The following is a 20,589-nucleotide window of genomic DNA, read 5'->3' on the forward strand; positions in this document are numbered from 1 at the left end:
GGTTGGGCATCGAATGACCGACGAGCAGCGAAAACCTTCTCAAATTGCTAATTTTATTTATAGTTTTATGACACAAATCACTTTGAGCATCTACATGAGTAGGAGTACAAGCTATACGAGAATGAATTTGATACAGATCACTTATTAGCGTAAATACAATGTCTCAATTACATGCTATGAACTAGATACTTAGAAAACACTGTACAGCGCAGCCGAACTGTCGGGCATACTTTACATATAATACAAGCGCGCCCAAAAGCGAGACGCGACCTATTCGATCAGTCGCATCGGCTCGTTTTCGGGCGCGCGATTCTTTTTGCATTTTCTATCACGCTGCCTCTTTTTTCTCTCTAACTACGCAAGGCTCGCTCTCTATTCTTCTCCTTTCCAAATTATTTCTTCTCATTCTTTAAAATTTACTTCCCTCCATCGACGCACGTACTTTTTAAATCATTTTTTCACTTTTTCTGCATGTAACATCATTCCCGATTGTTATAAAAGCATGTTTCTCGATTCGGTCGAATTATTACAGAGTTACACTTTATAATGGAGGAAACAATGAGTGCCTTGCCAATTGTTCTTGATTTGTCACTATAAAACTCGCACCTCTCGCAATGGCCAAAAACATAAAATTAAAATTAAACAAAATAATCTCGCTCTCTCGGTACATTTATTTCGTTAAGTAGGCCACCGCACAGATGCTGTTGGCACGCGCTCGTTACTTCTCGCTGCAACGGCAACATCATATACACACAAACATACATTTTATATTGGTACATTTTTTTTACGATTACGTTCTTCCTGCCTCTCTTTTGCTTGCCGCCCTCCACCTCTTTATATTGCATGTTTTTTTTATCTCTTATCATTTATTTTTGTCTTCACTGCACACCAATGAGATACACCACCATCGTGAGAACTTTCTTTTAAATACTTTACTGTTTTTTCAACAAAATTACTTCTTTTTGTTTACAGTTTTACTTTTAATTACGTATATAGAAGTTACGTACAAAGATTTCTCATTGTCAAAGCTCGTGTATTTCCTTATGAAGACTTATTATTCTTTACGCGTTTGCTTCTTCAGTCTCGAGTCTAAAGTTCGATGTTGTAATGGTGAATTTATATATATATATAAAAAAGAGCAAGGGCCCGGCATAGTTATGCTTCTACACGAACCTCAGAAAACAAATAAAATAAAGTAAAATGGAAGACTATGTAATCGCTTTCTATTCGCTCTTTCTTTTTTAAATCACGATTGTCAATATCGTTTACTTAAGGAAACCGTCGGGCCCGTCTTCTTTTTTTTTCTCTGGTAATGATTTTCTGGGTATCACACTTTGAAAGTTTTGTGAATGCCAAAATTGTATTAACGAGTCACAAAGCAACTGTAAGAAACGCATAACGAAATGAAACTAATTTTCAATCGTTGACAAAACGTAAGTTTATCAGATGCGACTGAGATCTCAATACTACAATGAAATTACTTTGCATTAGAATAAAACAAGTCACTGGTAAGTCAACAACTGCCTTTGAATTGGCAAAAGGAGCTACAAAAACAAATTAAATGGAGGAAATGTAAATGTGTAAGTAGAGACCATAAATCGAAAATGCTGACAAAAATAACATACATACTTTTTTAAGGTATTTTAAAAACTTCTATAAAACTGTTGCCACTTAAAAATAAGTTCTGTCCTTATACGTGCATTAATTAGTCTTATTTGTTGGCTGTACACATTAGTACAAATAATAAGTCGATGCGTGACTGCGTATTGAATTAAAAGTCAATAAAAAAATATTACTAACATAATAGATCGTTTGTCGAAACGTAGAAACACAATTAAGACTTGAGTGTCTTAAACTCTATCAAAAGCTTCGCAATTTATTCATTTGTTTTTCACACATTTGTAACGCAGACAGAGAGACGGCAATCTAATAATTAAATTATCGGTATGATTGGCATGATGTCATTATGGCACGTTAGTTTGCTATTCAGAGACGGGTTACAATAGTTTAGGATTTTTTTTCGCTATGTTAACATCATATTGAGAGGAGAAAATTACTTTCTCAATACTATACACATCAAGGACTCATTGTCAATTTCGATTTTGAACCCGCCTAGCGTGTACAGAATTTATTAGCGTCACCAGTCCTCCATTGCACTTTCCCATTTTCACACTATAAATGCACCTTAAACATATTTTATTATATACAATAGCTGCATTTTGAGCCTCCGCACATGCTTTCTTTCTATTGCGTGTTTTTGGTAGGTGAAATGGTAAAATATAATGGACAATTTCAAGTGAAAACATTCATACAAATTGCACCGAGAACCCGTAACGGCAATCAGATAATTATCGGTCAACGGCTATCGTACAACGATGTATAAGCTTACAGTTTTTTTAACAATCCTGTTGCGCGCAAAGTCACAATTTTGCAGGCTCCTCGTACGTATTAGTGAGTGCAATTCAGCAAGAACAAACCTCGCGACGAAACATTAAAAAAATGGTGTAACGAGTGCTGCACAATCAGAACGAGCACACTTTACACCGAGAAATAAAAAAAGTGGTAAAATACATTAAAATAAGTTAAACAGTTTCTTTTGATCTTTGATCGTTCAGCGCCATAGTAGATTCAAAGAAATGCAATAACCCACGGGTAGCCTGCAACGTTACGCAAATTTCCTATGACAAATATCTGATCATAGATTCCTCGTATACTAGGAATGTCGAAATAAATAGAAGTAATGGAAGTAGGAGAGGAAGGATCAAGTCCTCTGGATAATAAGTGCACAGATGAACGATAAACTTTAATATCGACAAAGTTAAACGAAAATGCGAAAGTCACTGGTTAAAATTAGTCGAAGTACTTAACATAAAGAATACTTTAGAATAAATCTCAAATGAATAATAAAAATGAAACAAAATTGCCTTTCCTGAAAGGGCTCGTATCAAAATCTAAAATTTGGCCATGTCATCAGACAAATTGAATTTAATTTATAGTTGGAAGACTTTCTAAGACTACGAAAGTAAATGCGCTCAACGCTCAGATGCAATATCATAAAGGATACGAGGAGAGCGCGTAAGAGATAAACTTTAAAGAAATTTAACAAACGACGACAGTGAGAATGGTCGCGAGCGATGATCGTAGAAATAGATAAAAACGCAGTAGTAATAATACTAATGATAATAATAGTAGCATTAATGATATTATTAAAAGTAGTAGTAATAAAAAAGTTAATAAAAGTAATGAGGATAGCAGAGGCAATGATAATATTAAGTATAGTAGTAGTAGTAAAAGTAGAAAAAATAATCGTAGTAGTTGCGAAGGCAAGGGGTGAAGGGAGCAGGGAAAGAAGGGGCTCGGTTGGCACAGGAACATGACTGGTCGAGTCAGCGGGCCGATCACAAAACGGCGGCAGGGTCGGAAGGGAAGGTGAGCGCGTGACGCGAGTGCGAGGTGGGTGCCGAGTATTGGTGCGCGCGAGGCGAGCCGACGGCTGGCAAAGCCGGGGCTACGTGACGCTGATGGCCGGGTTGGATGGCTGGGGCCCGGGCCCGGGCTCGGTCTTGATACACTGGCCCGTCAGCTGGTTTACGCTCAGCGGATTGTTGATGTCGTGTGGGTTGGTACCCACAGGGTTGCGGTGCGGCTGCTGCTGCTGCTGCTGCTGCTGGAGCTGCTGCTGGTGCTGCTGGTGTTGCTGGTGCTGTGGGTGCGCGCCCGCCGGCGTCGACACGGGCAACGCGCTCACCACCGGCGGTGTCAGCGGGCACGGACTCGCCAGACTCGATGGCGAGGGCATCACCAGCGAGGGGCTCGCCAGACTGGACAGGCCCGACAAACCGCCGGGGCTGCTCAGCGACTCGTCGTCCTCGGGCGTTCCGGCCTCGCCCACGCTGCCCAGGTTGTCTTCCGAGTGGTCGTCCTCCGCTTCCCCGTCGACATCGCCGTCACCCTCGTCGCCGCCCTCTCCTCCCTCCCCCATGTACCTGATACATTTCTTCTTGCGCCTGTAACAATGCGACAGCAACGTTAGTAGAGGTCCGCCAATGCGGCCTTACATCCATCACAGTCTACTGTGTGCCCGTCCATTCGCACACTCTCGCTCTTTCTCTCCCGTCGCGCACTCGACTCGCATGCACCTAGTGCGTCTACTCTACCTACTCACTCGCATGCTAGCTTCTTTTCGCTACCTGGTCCTACTTTAAACAAAAACAGCAACAACATCAAAACTCATGCTTAAAAAATCGAGATGGGGCGGTGGAAAGGAAGAGAGGAGGAGAGAGGGTAGAGAGAGAGAAAGAGAGAGAGAGAGAGAGAGAGAACGTCAAACAAGGCTCGTGCGTGGACGATCAAACAAACAAACAAAAAAAACTAACAAACAAAAGTAACGACCACACGACGCAGCTAGTAACGTTGAAAAGATTGAGTTGAGAGTTTGGAGGTAAGGGGTGCAGTGCAGTCTCTAACGCGCGACGACTCGATCGCGTCGACGAGGCATCTCGTGTCAGAGAATCAAAGAATCAGAGAATGTCACAGCAGCAATGCAGTCGGGACAGTTTCACCGCTCTGCCATTGGCTCTCATTATTTATCTCCCAGGCGATTATCGACGCCGATCGCGATCAAGCGATTTCGTTTCGTCTTTTCTTTTGACGTTTCCCTCAAGCTCCATAGCTCCATTTTGCAGCTATCGCTCACTCTCGAGATTCACGTGCGCTTATAGGGGACTGACAATTCAGCTGTGTATCCTCTTGCCGGCAGTTTTTGACTCGTAACTGACAGCTAAGAGTAAACGTGATTATTCAAGAACGAGAGACAATCGAGTCACATGTATGTATGTTGATAAATGAGTGGTAGCAGCTGCCATGCCAAAAATTAACAAATGTATTAATTACTGAGTAACATTGAAACGTTCAAAGAACGAAAACGAAAGAAACAAAAGAAAGTTGCTTGCCGAAATGGCGACGGTGGGTGGGCACTGGAGGTGCGCACGCACAACGCCGAGCATTTAGTAAAAGAGGCAAAAACCAGTAAGTACAATGAAAGTGTAAATATGAGCCATGCTGAGGGCAACACTGAATAATAAAAACGTAAAACGAAAAATTAATTAATTCAGATGAAAAAAGTAGAAACAAAGTAGAAAAGACAAAAAAGAAGAATGATAATAAGCCGTAAAGAGCCACAACAATGAGAAACAATGCGAGCACGTGAGGGCCCCTCGCTTGGTCAGGCCACTCGGGCAAGCAAGACTCGCTTGCCGCTGCCTCGATTCGGCGAGAACCGAAGGCAGAACTGGGAGCAGGTGGCGGCGGAGGTAAGGTGCGACAGAACAGAGGACCGAGGTCGGCGTCGAGTGGGTGGACGAAGCGAGGTGAGGCCCTGCACTGTCGGCGTTGATTGTCAGGACTGACCACTGTTTAAGAAGAAGTGTTGCAGTAGAAGGGAGGCGATAGGCTTGACTAGAGATTAACGTAAGTGGGTTCCTGCTGAGACGAGGCGGCGTTGGAGGCCGAGTTGGGGCCGAGGCTCGGGGAGGCGGCGGGGCCGGCAGCGGCGGCGGCGCTGCTGTTGGCCGCGCCGGCCGACGGCTGCTGCTGCTGCTGGCCGGCCGCCACCTGCTGCTGCTGCGCCACCGCGCTCGCCGCCACGCCGACCCCGCTCCCGGCCCCCCCGACGCCGCCCGCGCCACCGCCCACACCGTGATGGATTATGCTCGCGTGGATGCCCATCCCCGCTCCATGCTCCACTGGGCTGCCAAACACCAACCACCAGCCATTAAAGGGCCGCTCCGGTCGCAGCGCTGCCCGCTGCCCGCTGCCCGCCCAGCCCCGTCCCGGCAAGGCCCGCGCGCTTGGCTCGCTTCGCCGGGCGCCGAGCGCGCTCGTCGCTTGCCGGCAGCGAAGCCAGCCAAGAGCGCGTGCGATCTTTGGTACTTTTCAGCGACGCCTTGGCGGCGCGGCCTTGATCAACGTACCTGCACGGCTTGCACCATTGGCTCTGTTGGTCCAGTCCGAACCTCGCTCTGCATTTCTTCATGTTGTTACCTGGAGCCACACAAACAGCTGCATTAGTCAAACTTACTCGCCGCCACGGGCCCTTCAAACGCTCCGCGCTCCTCAACTTCTCCCCGGCCAAAACGCTCTCTTTGCCTTTCTGGCGCGACGAGTTCGCGAGGAGTGCAGTTCGTTTCAAGCGCCCTCGATCCTTCCTTATCTAAGAGGTATCCAAGCAACGGAGTGTAGAAAAATGCAAAGTTTACGGACGGACTTGTCGTGGAAAAGGTCAGACTCACGGAGTAGGTTGTGACTTTTTTTCAGACGGTTTTGTGATTGTATTATTCAAGCAAAAATAATAGAAGCTGGCTGTCTATCTTTACGGTTCATCGATAATGTGTCTACAGGTCTTCCTAAACTTCGTCATGCATATAAATATGCATTGACCAAACGCATATCAATAGCAACCGTTAGGAAGAATCCGTGTTTTTCCAGATAAAAAGCGGAAGTTTTCAACGTGCATACACAGTGCTTTTTGATAACAGGCTTAATGCTCTAATAAAATTTGCAAATTCAATAAAAGTACGGTTTCAAATGAATTGAATAACTGCTCAAGCGAACTGATAAAACGCATAAAATGAAAGAAGCCTCAAATTTATTATAAATTGTTCAAAATATCAAAGGAAATAACTGATTAGAATTGAAGTTATGAAAAATTAAAAGACATTAAAAATGAACGATGCTGTGTGTGTCGAGATATGATAATAGTGGCAAATTAATGACAAAAAAATCACAAGAGACTGTATATTGCATCGAAAAGTCTCATAAATATTTGATTGCTATGTATCATAATCGTATATAGGTATTCTCAAATGGCACATTTTAAGTATTGACAGCAACATAAAGCCTCTCCCACATGATTAATATAGATTGATGTACTGATTAATCATCATCAAAAGAAACTTCATGAAAGAAATCGTAAAAGGGGAAATAAAGTTGACAAAATGGTAGCATTGAAACGATCAAGGAAAAGAAATTGTCATTCGACATATAATAGCTATAAAGATACGAATAGTAACAATAAGAAATAGAATGAGGTCATAAAAGTGGAACAAGTTGAAAATAAAAATTGTAAGAAAATATGTAAAATAAACAATAAGTACAGATGGAGAGAGAGAGAGAGAGAGAGAGAGAGAGAGAGAGAGAGAGAGAGAAAGAGAGAGAGAGAGAGATAAAGAGAGAGAAAGAGTGAAGAGCGTAAAAATATATTAAGAAAAATCAAACGTTGAGGATTGTCTGATTTGCGTGGAGTAAGGTCCCTGTAAAATGCAAGATGGCCAGCGTCCCCAAAGTTGTATACGTATATAATAATTAATATATAATATAATAAATGTATAAATATGCATGTGCGCCTGCGCGTGCGTGCACGTGTATTACTTGTAGTACTTATTCTGTCGAATATACATAGATTTATATTCATATATAGACACGTACGTCAGTGATTAAGTGATAACTGTTGTAGTGCGCGCTAGAGCTATTGAGAGAAGCGCACGCGCTCACGCATGGCATATATATATATATATATGATATACATATATATGTAATGGTGTGAGTAATAGTAAGAATGATAGTAGTAGTAGAGTAATAATAATAATAATAATAATAATAATAATAATAATAATAATAATAATAATGATAATAATAATATACATATCGGCCCAAAACCCCCGAAAAAGGGGAAAACATGCAACATTATGTATAAACAGCGTGAAAGGTATATGTGTAATATAAATATAAGTACAATATAGAATGTAATGTATAGTGAAATTAAATGAGTATTAATAATAATAATAATAATAATAATATAACCATAACAGTAATAAGTAAACAGTATATAATAATACATGGTAAAGGCATAAAGGAAGCGCGATCAGACGGTCGACCGGGGCGGGCGGACTCACAGGATTTATATTGAGAGTTGAGGGTTTAAAGAATGTGTGAGGTGGGGGGGAGGGGTCGAGGCATTGTTAGTACCTCCAGGATCACTGTTTGTGTCTTGTTTGCGTCTTGTCCTCTTCTTAGTTCGGTTGGTATTTGCGCGGGAAGACCAATCAGGGTACAGCTGCATGTGCAACTGTCTCTCCCGTCGTGCCAATTCATAATACTTGGCCTGTTCGTCTCGCCCTAGCGCGTGCCACTACCCAGAGACAGAATTAAAACAACTCTTTAAACAAACTTGCTTTACATTTGCGTATTTCTTATTTGGTTTCTTATCAACTTGTGGTTTTTTCTTTTTTTTTATGTTCTTTTGTTTGTTCTAGTTACTTTGTTTTTGTACTTTGGATCAAGGCAATCAAGATAAAAGTTCCACTAGTGCTACTGCCGCCACCCGCTCCCATACCTTATGTATTTGGCTGCGTTCATTCGAATTCAATTCAATACTCTAGATAACTGACTAGCATCTATTTTTTCATCTAATTTGTTATTTTGCCAAATAATATCCTACTGTTAACTCATTCATCAAAGCATACAACATTATCATATAACACTGGAGTTCCTACTTTCCGTTTCAAGTGCTAGAAGAACAGCCTATTGTCCTAGACACGCGCGACAGTTTATTCTTTGTTTTTTTTCTTATTACTTTTTTTATACATTCAAACATTCTCCTCGTCCGTAATGTTTGTCTCAATACCACATGTAAACAGGTTTGAAACGTCTGAGCAGCGACTTTCAGTTGAAAAAGGACGAAATAACATCTTTGAAAACTTTTTGATGAACAATAGCCGTTTCTTCGTCTTTCTTCTGAGCACCTTGTTAAGCCCTGTAAAAAATAACAGCAAAGCTTTGCGACGCGTATAATAAATTACGCCTTTTTAACCGACGACTCGTTATGTTATAACGCTCAAAAAAATAAACAAAAAATCGACATGGTTAAGAGTTGAATTCGTTCAATCAAAAACTGTAGCGAATTATTTGTGAGTTTCGATCGACATAATCAGCCAGAGGTCTCTCTTGAACGAACCCACGAGGTAAAAGAAGAAATCTAATAACGTATTTGTCAGGACAAAGATGCATTCATTTCAAATGAATCAGAGGTTTCAGCTTTCGTCGTAAAATTTAACAGATTTTACCCTGCTCAATGCTGAAACTATTGTTACGCAGTAAAGCTAATCTTTTCCTTTGTTTATAATCATGTTAATACTTAAATTTATATAGTATTCGTATTTGTGAATATTTCTTGACGAATACCGCTTTAGGGAGTTGGCCAGATATGCAATTTATGATGAGTAGAGCGCGACACAAGAGCAGATAGATAGAGAAAGAGATAGGATATTTGAGTGCTCCACAGACAATCCAATTCAATATTGTCAAGAGAGAAATTGACATTGAGCGAACGTAAAGAGTACACACGTTCAATTTCGATGTACAATACGCAGCAGCGTAACACACACACACCCCTATATATATATACACACACATAAATATATATATATATATATAAAAGTAGTGCTTCATGAGTCGCTTTACAAATTGCTTACAATATGTAATATTATAATTAGTCATCGTCATCGACATTACTGTTGTTAAAGAGAGCAGAGAAAAAGAAACTAAAACAATGAAAGAGAGACGCACAGAGAATTTGATCGTTTCAATTGAACCAACAGTAAGTATAAGACTATAGTGATTGTTTATAGTATTGAAATTTGCATGGATTGAGGGTCTGCTGTTCTAGCACTGGAAAGTGGTACCTCCGGTGGGATCCGCGGATCGCTCTTTCTTCCTCTTCTTCTTCTTGCTGCCATAGCCATAATTATCCCTGGCACTCCAGCCCGGATACTTTTGCTGATGCAGCTGTCTTTCGTGCCTGGCCGCTTCGTAATACCGTTGTTGCTCCTCTCGACTTAGCGAATGCCACTGTGTGTACATATTCCCAAATCGTTGAATGTTTGTCACTTATGCTTTTTCCTTTTTGTCTTCTCTTACTCTTAATTATCAATCTCCAAGCAAACTCTTGCTTCAACTCTACAAGTGTCTCTTAATGCTTTGCTGCATCAAAATCCCCCCTCCCTTTTTGTTTTCCACTTTGAATTGTTTTTTACTTGCCATCTATCAAATGCTCTACAGTATCTAGAAACTGATTCTATGTTAGTTGCTTCAATATTAATTTTTATGCAAGAATGTCTTTTCAACAAAGCGTTAGTCTACATGCACTTATGTTTAAATGTTCTTCAAGTTTTGTGCTTCTCAGCCTGTACAAAGCTCTTACTTTAAAATCAAATTTTTGTTTGTTAGTATTGTCAGCGACAATACAGTTGCAATAACAGAGATAATCAAAAAAATGACTTTAAAGCTAGTTAGTCTTTTACATCAAGGCTGAGCTACATTCTTGAAAAGCAACTGTAGTGAAAAACTTTATTTTCATTGCCTCGATGTAAAATCAATCTTAATTTATCAGAATTAATTGCAGCTTACCCGTCTTCCTAAAATTTGGTTTATCGCAGCACTTTCTTTTAAGGTACATTCTGCCACTACCTTTGCCCTCATCTCTTTCATGTACAACATAAATGCATTTAATGGTTTCTTTATATGAGGCTTCTTTTTCTCTGCAAATAAAAACAATTATATAGGTTAGCTATGACACATTATCATCACTACCATTTCTAAAATAATTTTCTACTTCAAGTCTTCTGAAATATACATTTCCCCTTTGACCACAGACATTAATCATTATTATGGATTCAGCTGATATTAATAAACTTCTGTTCTATTTATTAGATTGTAGTATTAGTTGTAGATAAAAATAATCGAGTAAAAATAAAAGGAGAGTAATAAAAGAATAAGATAGAATAAAATAGTAGAGCAAGAGGTTATGTTTGAAGCTTTTTCCTGTGATTTAAAGTTTGAGAGAGGTAATTCATGATGTGACAAAGAATTTCAAAGAAAATAAGTTGTAAATGTTTCAGTGAGAAGAAAAAGACTGGTGGAATGAAAATAAATACCTTGATTATTCTGCTGCCCCGTATCCTGGTTTTTTGTGTTGTCAGCAGGTAACGAGGATGAATTTTTTGGCTCCACCGAAGACCTGTGAAGAAAGAAAATAAGTTTAGTTAAGAGAGGCCACCTTGACAAGTGCGATGGGATGGATATTTGGTGAATGTTGATACCGTTTGAAGAATGATTGTTTAGTGTCAGGGCTGGTTGGTTCAGGCTTTGTCACTGGAAGTGGGTACTGGGTGAGGAGGGAATTGGGGGAACTGCACATTTGTTCATTGGCATTGGTGATAGCACCATCGTAAAAAGGCTGAGGTACAGTAACAGGGTTGCGCAGGAAGTTAGGAGGCACCGTGCAGAGCTGCTGCCACATACGGTGCCTTGCCTCCAGCATTGCCACTAACTGCATAAAGTTCTGTTGTACATTGTAGGGATTGGGCGTGGAGATGTTTCTGAAGGCAGATGCATTGGACATTTGCATCATGCTGCTCATGTAGAGAGCAGTGAGAAACTTCTGGTCTGCTGCAGGTATGGTAGTCTCTGCAGATTTGAGTGCACTTTGCAATATAGTCATATTGTCTTCGATTTTGGACTGGAGCTTGTCCTCGTCGGGCTTGTCGTCGGGCCCCAAGCAACCGTCACTGTTCTTCGGCTCAGTCGTGTCGCTGCAATCTTTCTTGATGACCAGGTTCAGTGGCTCCAGACATTCGGGCTCCATTGCCACCAGCACTTCAGGTCAGAGCTTTCATTCGCAGCCTTGACCGTGAGATGGTGAGCGAGCGAGAGAGGGAAAGATAAATAGAGCGAGATAGACAACTACGCGGGCGAGGACGCGCGCGGAGGCTTTGGCATCAGTTGGAGGCTTGGAGCGCTGGCGCTACATCTTCCGTGGGTGCTCGCTGCTCCGAGCGAGTCCAGCGGGCGACTGTCAACGAGGAGATTCGCGCTCGCGGGACATCCGCGGCGGAGCGAGGCGGCGATCCGCAGAGGCGGCAGCGGCACCAGCAGTGGCATCAGCCGACGACCCGCACTCGGACTTGCCGCGGGCGCTGGGGGCGCACCCGAGCTGTGCGCTCGTGCCGAGGAGCCGACGAGGAGGCGCTGCGCGACCGGGCCGGCGGCGGCGAGCCCGCCGCGCTCATCGCTGCTCTGCTGCCGTCGCTGGGGCTCGGTGGCGGTGATCGCGCGCGGGGCACTGGCGTACGGCGTAGGCGTAGGCGGCGGCGGCGACCGCACACACCACACGGACGGCGCGCTCGAGTGGAACCGCGGCTGGCGCGAGCACGAGCGAGGGAAGTCAAGTCACGGGCTGTCCAGTGCCATCGCCGCGCGGCTCAGTCGTCTCTTGTTGCTCGATACACTTGTCCGACTCGGCGGCGGCGCTGCGCCATGGCAATATCTTTCGAGAGCGATGTTTCGATTGATTATCCGCGGCGGTGGGCGGCGGGTGCACGTCGGCCCATCATTGCAATTCATGCCTCTCCAGCCCCTCCTCGCGCGCGCCTGCTCTCTCGCTCTCTCGCTCTCTCGCTCTCCCGCTGGCTCGCTCTCTCTCTCTCTCTCTCTCTCTCTCTCTGTCTCTGACGCTCTCTATATAACTGCGTCTGTTTCCTCCCCACCGAGCCCGCTACATAATTCGGGCGGAGGGGGTGGCAATCGGATTTTTTTGGCGGGCTGCTCCGGGCCGGCGCTGGCGTCGACGCCGTGTGCGCGCCCGAGCGACGACACTCGACGTCGCGACTCGCGCGCTCATGCTGCTGCTGGCGCTCCACCGCTGCAGGGCGCACTCCGTCGATCCCTCCGGCCTGTATGGGGCTTCTTGCTCGCCCGCTCGCCCCCTCGCCCGTCGCCGCTCGTCAGCCCGGCATCGGCGTCATGGTCGGCGTCGCGGTCGTCGCCGCGGCCGCCCGCCGACCGAGTCCATGCAAATGGCCAGCGCAGCAGCAGCCGAGAGCCGCGAAGAGGGAGAGCGTTTAAGAGCTGGGTAATGATCAATACGCGGCGAGGAGAAAGGCCGCTCCAAGAGATAAAGAGCGAAAGAGCGAGAGAGTCAGCGCAGACGCTCTGTGCGTGTCTGTTTGGCGCGCGCGCTCGCAGCGTTTGTCTGGCATTCGATCATGCACGGGCTCGCAGGCGCGCTGGTGGCGTGGCTCCGTCGCCGCTGTGCGTTCGTCAGCAGCCTGCATCCCGCACCTCGACGAGTGCTACCCTCGCTCGGCAGTCCTTCACATCCGTGATTCCGCTTCTTTATCGCCTGTCCAGAGCTCACTTGGTCCCGCGCTCCGGCAGTTTTCTCTCTTATCGGTGATGGGGATGAAGTGCCAACTCAAGGGGGTGGCCTAGGCCGAGCGCGAATAGACTAGCGCAGGAGACCGAGCATTATCGACGGACGGTGCCTCGTGGCCAAGTGGGAAAAAAGGAAGGAGCGGGCGAGGGACGCACAGCTCGCGTAGGCGCGATGCAGAAAAAAGCTATGATCAAGAGAAAATTGAGTGAGATGATTGAGCGTGCGAGAGAGGCAGGTGAAGACGGAGCTGACGAGGCGGGCAACGGATCGGTCTTCGGTCTGTGTGTCTGTGTGTGTGTGTGTGTGTGCATGCGTGCGTACGTGGTTGGAGCGGGGATCCGAACAAACGCGCAGAGAGCCGAGAGGAGGAGAAGGATGGCGAAGGATGGCGAAGGAGGGAAGCAAGGGCAACGGATAATTGGTTCTCTCTCTTCTCGTACGAGTCTCACCTGTGATTGTGGTCCAAGGTAGAGTGATCCGCCTTGGGGGCGGACGAGACCAGAGCGTGCGACGCGAGGGCGTGCGCGTGCGGGCTGAGGCCGGGGTGAGGGGGCATGAGGCCCGTCGGCGAGAACCGATAGAGATCGCTGCAAAAAAAATTGAGGCCAGTTATCGTGGTCGGCCAGCTGGCTCGTTGACACGGTCGCCCGATGCGAGCTCATACTGACCTGGGCAAGCTGGAACTGGTGATAGGCAGACTGGTGGGGTAGGGACTTCGGAAACCAGCGCTCGCCGGGGAGATCGGGTACATGCTCGGCGTGTGCCTGCACAAGTGAACGAGCAGTGAATTAGTAGCCGTATCCACGGCAAAGGCGGAAAAAGAGGCGAGCTGGCTGGATTGAGCCAGACCGGGCGGACGGGCAAGCCAGTAATTGAGGAAAGAGGGCGTAATCGGCCGTGAAAATCTCCGAATTGGGCTGGAGTAGGAAAGCAGCAAATAAGGAGAAAGAGAGACTCGGCGCTGCTAAGTGAGTTCGCTCGAGTGGCTGTACACGGTCTAATAGACCGGAACTGAGAGGATGACCGCTGGTCCAATGGCCAAGTCGACGGGGCTAGCCTGGCGGGCGCCTCGTCGAAGCGCCCGAGAGAAAGCAAAGCCAATTAGTACTTACCAGGAAGCGGCGACTTGCGTCATTTCCGGGCTGAGCATGGGGTACGGGTACTGGCCCGTGGAGAACGGGTACATCGGCGCCCTCGTCAGACCTGCAACACAGCCCATCGACAATTACTGCCACGTCTGCACGAGCCCCGTCGCCACGATAAAATTGCGCGGAATGTCCGCGAGCGACCGACCGAGCAGGCAAGGTAAATACGCGCTGTGCATACGTCTAGGGTAGATGTGTACGTGGGCGGCGAGGCGGCGAGGCGGCGAGGCGGCCAGGGGAGAGCGAGCTATTATGCATGGCGTATTCAGCACCAACGCCATCCGAGCGAGATCAAAGAAGCTCCGATCCGAGTGAATAGCGAAAAGGGGACAAGTCGGTTTATATTTGGACGTCGCGGGGCCGCGAGGGCGCGCCACTTATCGATTCGCGCTAGCTGGGCCCGCTCTCGCCGGCACCTGCCGTCAAGCGCGACCAAACGCCGCCTCGCTCGCGATGCCCACGCGACCCCGCTCGGTCGCTCGTTACTTGCTATTTTTACTGATTACCGGTGCGCGGCACGCCTCTCTCCTTTGGCTTTCGCTGCTCGGACCGTCGGGCGCCTCGTGTTCCTACGGTTCGCTCGCTCGACTTGCCTTAGTCCACGCCGCTGCGAGCATGCCTCGCGCTCGATAACTAGTGCGGGCTCTGCCGAGCCAATGCGGCCTTTGAATATCGACGAGCGACCTGCCGAAAGCCGACGAAGAACGCCGCAGCGGCGGAGAGGCGAGCGACCCAAGTGGGCAGCAGCCAAGGGAGAGGCGAGGGCGCGGCGGTCAGCTGCACCGAGAGCTAGTGGGTCGCGGATCGAACTGACGCTGGCAGCAGCGGAGGTCGGCGCTGGAGCAGGCGCGGGCTCGAGCCGCGACGGCGATAAAGCGGGCGACGAAGCGAGCTGCGTCGGCGGTGCGCGCCCGCGTCTACGAAAATAATTGGCTTCGTAAGGGGCTGTGGGCGCGTGCGCGTGGCGAAGCCTGATGAGGCCAATGGAGGCAGCGCTGGCGGCGCACAAGGCGGCAGCGGCCCTTTTGTCCGGAGCCTCGCAAGGGCAACGCGCGGCCTCCGCGATCGGGCCACTCGTGCGCGCGCGATGCAACCTCGTCCGCCGTCCGCCAGACGGACGCAAGGCGCGCGCGCGCCGAGCGCCCGATTGATCGCGTCGCGGGAAGGCCGAGCTCTCGGCTCTCGAACCTCCGTCTCGTGCTTCTGGCGCGCCGAATGGCTAGAGTCTGTCATGTGTGCTTAATCACTTTCCAGTCGACTCGGTATATTCCGCGCGGCGGCAGCAGCAGCCCATTATCGGCCTCTCGCCAGCCGGAAAATTACTCTTTTATTCGGTGAACAAGCGCCCTGGCTGCTCCGCCCCCGCGCCGACTCTGCCTGACGCGTTTCTCTTATTTCCCTCCCGTTTCCCGGCTGAGCCGAAACCTAGCTCCGACGGCAAATGCGCTGCGAATAAAGGGCTAATCGAGCGAGCTCGCCGATCGAGCAACCGACTACTTTGTCTGCCTTCCGCCGCTGCTTCTCCTTCCTCCTCGCTGCAGCCCCTCGCTGCAGCCCCTCGCTGCCGCGCCCCTCTACTTCTTCTTGCTCTCGTGCGCTAGTCCCACTCGTCGCGATTGCCCGCAAGCCGCGCTCCTTCCCGACGGGTACCCGCGACGGTCGCGGCACTTCACCGACGAGCCCAGCGCAATAGCCGCCGTAATAGCCGGAGCTCGGGCGTCTCTCGTGCTTCGGCGAATCACCGCACCCAGCGCGCGCCTGCCACTGGGATCGCCACTCCCGCCGAGCGACCCGTCCGTGCTACGCCGTGCGCAGCGCTCTTATCCTTGCCCTCTTCGTTGCCCGCGGCGCGCCGGATCCCCGTTTCCTCGCTATTCGCCGGCGAAAAGCGACTTTCATCATCGATCGTCGCTGGAGCTGGGCGAAGCAGCCTCGGCTCGATCCCGCGTTGCCGTCGCGTTGCGAATGGGGCCAATGCGCCAGCGAGACGCATGCGAATAACAACGCAAAACACGGCTGATAGATGTGCTTGGCTCCCGGAAGGCTTGGGTAGGCCAGCGATAAGAGAAGACCGCATTGTTGGGCTGCGTCGGAGAGGAAGCAGAGTGTCATGTGAATATCAGTATAAATATATATATATAGAGAGAGAGAGAGAGAGAGAGAGAGAGAGAGAGAGAGAGAGAGAGAGAGAGAGAGAGAGAGCGCGCGCGCGTCAGGGCTGATCGTTTAGCGAGGCAGCGGCAATCGATAGCGGCTGCCCCCAGTGGTGCGCGTTGACGCTTGCAGTGGATGCTCGGCACGACGTACGAGAGGCGCCAGCGAGCAAACCGCAGCCGGTGTGCCCGCACGCATCGGCCGAAATTAGCGCGGACACGTGCGATCAATGATTAGCGCGCAGCGACGCACTTGCGTGCCCGGAAGACCTGCTGCTCGTCGAGTCTGCGATAGGGACGGCTGTGGACGCGCGTGTTTGTACTAACCTGCGGCCGCGGCGGCCTTGCCTGCGTCGAGAGCTCCGTAGGGCGGTATGCCCATGTGCGCTGGCGGCGGCTGTGTCAGGTGGTCGCCGTTCGAGCAGAAGAACGGCAGCCCACTCGGATGCGTCCCCGCAAGACCCATCTTGCTCGCCTGCAACAAGTACAACAACGCTGGATTAGCCAGACTGCCTGCAGCAAGCTTCCCGTGGAATAATTCATGGCGCGCGACGCTTCGGGTTGGACAATGAGCTTCCTCGACTATCGAATGGGGCTTTCCGACTGGAATAAAGTCGAGTGCGGCGGAGTGGCCAATCGTCGTCCAGGCGCTTTGCCAATGTCAACGAGCTATCGAGAGACGTCGAGCGACGCGCAGTGTTGCCTGCCGGTCCTCGACGACCCGACGAAGCTAATTAGCCCAAAGGATCCAAAAGATGGAGCTCAGAGAGTGAGAGAGAGACAGGGAGAGAAGAGAGAGAAAGAGAGAGCGACCGAGCGAGCGAGCGGAGGACGCCCCCCAGTCTGGTGCTCGTAGCTCGTTTCCATATCGCGCGGCGGCGTCGGTGTCGGCGGGGGACAGCACGGCGATCGATACGCGCAGCAGCAGCAGTAGCAGCAGCAACAACAGCAGCAGCAGCAGTAGCAGCAGCAGCAGCAACAGCAGCCGCAGCCGCAGCAGCCGTCTTACCATGAGGCTGGCGGTCGCGCGCATCGCTCTGACGGCCAGCAACAAGCTGGGCTCGAGCGCCTGGGTCTCCATCCAGCCGAGCACCCTCGACAGTAGCCGCACCACCTCCTCGGCCGAGGCCGGCTCCTCCTCCTCCTCCTGCGTCCGCTCCTCCTCGTCCGAGGACGCCTCCCCGGACTCCGCGGCGTCGCCCTCCTCGAGCAGCCAGTCGTCCAGCTGGCGCTCGTCGACGCGCAGGCCCGCGTCCACCGCGAGTCGCCGCAGCTGAGCCAGCAGCTGGGTCTGCTCGCCGCCCTCGGGCACCGGCCCCCCGGGCGGCCGCCAGCAGCGCCGAAAGCTGCTGGGGCGCACGGACAGCCAAGCGCGGTGCAGCTCGGCGAAGGCCTCCTTGAGCGAGCAGCCGGCGAGGAAGCGCCGCAGGCCCGCCGGCGCGGCCAGGCCCGAGGCCAGCAGCGCGGTGGCCAGCCGCAGCCGCAGCTCGCGCGCCACGGGCCGCGTGCCCAGCAGCGGCCGGGCCCGCGGCGAGGCGGGGCAGACGAGGCGCAGCCGGGCGCGGCCGCCCCCGGCCACGCAGTCGCGCTCGCTGGGCAGGTGCGGGCCCGACTCGGCGAGCAGCAGCACCCGCGCGCCCGGGTGCAGGGCCGCCACCGCCGGCGCGAACTCGGCGCGGAACCACCAGAGGAACAGCTGGGGCGTCAGCCGGCCGCGGCCGCCGCCCGCGTACACCACCGGCTGGCTCAGCATGTTGACCCGGGCGAGGCAGCGCGGCCGCCAGCGCCGCCCGACCACCAGCAGCCGCGTGCGGTGGCGGCCCGCGCGGTCCGCCGCGGCTAGCAGCCAGAGGCGCGAGGCCCTGGCGCCGGCGGGCGGCGCCAGGCCCGGCAGCGCTCGCCAGTCGAGCGCGAGCACGTGGGCCGAGTAGAGCCGCGCCGCGGCCAAGGGCGAGTCCGGCGAGTCCGGCGAGTCCGGCGAGTCGGGCGGGTCCCGGCAGCTGAGGTCCCGCGGCTCCGACTCGGGGCAGCTCGGCGACATGCCACGGCCGGGAGCGCGCGGCGGGCGCCGATGTTGCGGAGCCCGCGAGCGAACGGTAACTGAGCGCCGGGCTGCGACGCGCCCGTCGAAGCCTTTGATGTCGGCCCGAAGGGGCGCGCGCAAAGCCAAACGCTACACCTCGGTCGCCGGCTGTGCCCGTGCCTCTGCCGCTGGCGCGTCACGTGCGCGCGGAGCAGCCACGCACACGCAGCCCGCGCGGAAGGCGCCGCGGAGATAAAAAGATGACGCTATTTATGATGGCCGACCGACAGCGCCCCCTCCCTCCCGCTCGCGCGCCCCTCCAGTGCGGCGCCAGTCGGCCGTCGGCCGGCCGCCGGCAGCCCCGAACTCGTCGCCGCGCACCGCCGGAACGCGCGCGAGCAGCCTCCGCCACGGGCTCGCGGCCGCGCGCTGCCGCCAGCGCGAACGGACGAGGGCAGCTCGCCGGCGGCCGGCGCGCCGCGGACAGTGGGAGGGGGTGGTCGCAGCAGGGGCAGGCCGGCGCCGAGCGCTGCCGGGAATGGAGGCCGGGCGAGCCCAGCAGGCAAGTTGCCGGGGCAACGGCAGCGGCGCCGGCGGAGGAGGCGCGCCCCTTCGGCCCCGAGCCGCTGCGGCTCGCGCCGCCGAGCGGCAGAGTCGACCCGGCCCCGGCGTCGGCCCAGCTCTCGGTCTGGCTGGCGCTGCTGTTCGGCAGTCGCCGTCGACCGCGCTGCTCGAGCTTGCGCCCGAGCTGGCGGGCCGCGCGCGGGGCCTCGCCGCGTTCGGCCGCCCGAGGGCGAGTGCGGAGCGTTCCGAGCACGCGCCCCGGCGGGGGGGCAGGGGGCGGCGAGGAGCCGGCGCGGGGGCGCGGGCTCCATCCGGCGAGTCGAGACGAGGCGAGGCGAGCCGAGAACTGGATCGAGGAGCTGGGGGCGGGAGTGCGAGGCGAGCGAGCGCGCGCGGCGGCTGGTGGGGCTGGGGGATGCGCGACGGGGGCTCCGCCAGTGGAAGCTGCGCGGCCAATCCCAGCGACTCGTCGCCATGGCTACGGGAAAGCGCGGCGAGCGGGGGGCGCTCACCCGTTCTGCTCGCGCGCTCGCGCCTCTCTCCCCGCCTGCCGCAGCCGACGCGCGGCGCACCGAGAGAGCCAAAGTTGGCAAGAGTTTCGGTCCGGCTTAACCCACTTCTGCGAGACGCTGACAACAACTCGAGCCAACCGGACTCGAGGAGCCGGAGCAAACACGCGGGCTCCGCAAGCGCCCGCCGAGCAAAAGCGCAACAGCGCGGCGATCGCAAGCTTGCCGCCGAGCGGACCGCTCGGCGCCCATATGGCGTTGCGAACCTGTAATTTGGCCTTCGTGGAAGCCGCCACCGCCACCGCCACCGCCACCGCTCCGACGCGCCCGGCCGAGTTTAAGCTGCATAAACGTTTATCGAGCTCGCACGCAAACACACCGAACCCACCATTTGCCCGCGAGCTTTATTACTCGCTTTCGCGGAAATCTCGTTAACGAGTCAAGTGCAGCTCTCGCTCTCCGTCTCGCTTCCCGCTCGCGTTAATCTCCTCTTCGCCTCCCTCTGCGCAGACTCCAGCGAGCTATTGTTTACCCGCGTGCTCGTCGGTCTGCAATAATTCGCGGCTCGGACGTTGCGCTAACGAGCGACTTTGAGCGCGCGCTCGTCGTCGATCCGGTCGTTGGCCACAGACTTTACTCGGGCGGCGAGACTCGGCAAAGTTCTGCCGGAAGTTTGCGCGCGCTCGATCAGTCGTCGAGCTACTTTCAACTTCTGGACCTTGACCTCCTCGGCTACGAGTCGCGTCAGCACCACAACGTGAATTCGGCGTGCCGTCGCAGGCCTCGGAGCCCAAGGTGACGGCGGATCGCGGCCGAGGGCCAGATAAGCCGCGTCCGGGGGCACGGCAGTTCGGAGCAGCAGGAGATGCCGAGCGGAGTCTAAACAACGCCAGCGCGGCGGCAGCCTGCTCGATTGCATCGAACG

At 52.1% G+C, this 20,589-nt stretch overlaps 1 protein-coding gene across 6 annotated transcripts in view; it reads right to left on the bottom strand.

The window, feature by feature from the left end:
- Positions 1–41: 41 nt before the first annotated feature.
- LOC131675072 (protein pangolin, isoforms A/H/I/S) overlaps positions 42–20,589 on the bottom strand; it is a 60,819-nt gene continuing 40,271 nt past the window's right edge. Inside the window, exons 1-11 of one of the 6 annotated variants that reach the window (XM_058953911.1) lie at positions 17,578–18,864; positions 16,896–17,043; positions 14,383–14,473; positions 13,939–14,034; positions 13,720–13,857; positions 10,992–11,074; positions 10,465–10,595; positions 8,026–8,188; positions 5,973–6,042; positions 5,410–5,749; positions 3,870–4,007 (exon numbers count right to left, since the gene is read on the bottom strand). In XM_058953911.1, the coding sequence (XP_058809894.1) occupies positions 5,458–5,749; positions 5,973–6,042; positions 8,026–8,188; positions 10,465–10,595; positions 10,992–11,074; positions 13,720–13,857; positions 13,939–14,034; positions 14,383–14,473; positions 16,896–17,043; positions 17,578–18,609 (2,244 nt within the window). In that variant the 5' untranslated portion in view covers positions 18,610–18,864 and the 3' untranslated portion in view covers positions 3,870–4,007; positions 5,410–5,457. Of the gene's footprint in view, positions 4,008–5,409; positions 5,750–5,972; positions 6,043–8,025; positions 8,189–9,740; positions 9,907–10,464; positions 10,596–10,991; positions 11,075–11,156; positions 12,422–13,719; positions 13,858–13,938; positions 14,035–14,382; positions 14,474–16,895; positions 17,044–17,577; positions 18,865–20,589 lie in introns of those variants that run through there. The other 5 variants (XM_058953910.1, XM_058953909.1, XM_058953908.1 and 2 more) reach the window with 5 other exon arrangements.

The sequence above is a fragment of the Phymastichus coffea genome, unplaced genomic scaffold (assembly GCF_024137745.1).
Source record: "Phymastichus coffea isolate CEN01 unplaced genomic scaffold, Cenicafe_Pcof_1.1 PCOF00016, whole genome shotgun sequence".
Taxonomy (NCBI): domain Eukaryota; kingdom Metazoa; phylum Arthropoda; class Insecta; order Hymenoptera; family Eulophidae; genus Phymastichus; species Phymastichus coffea.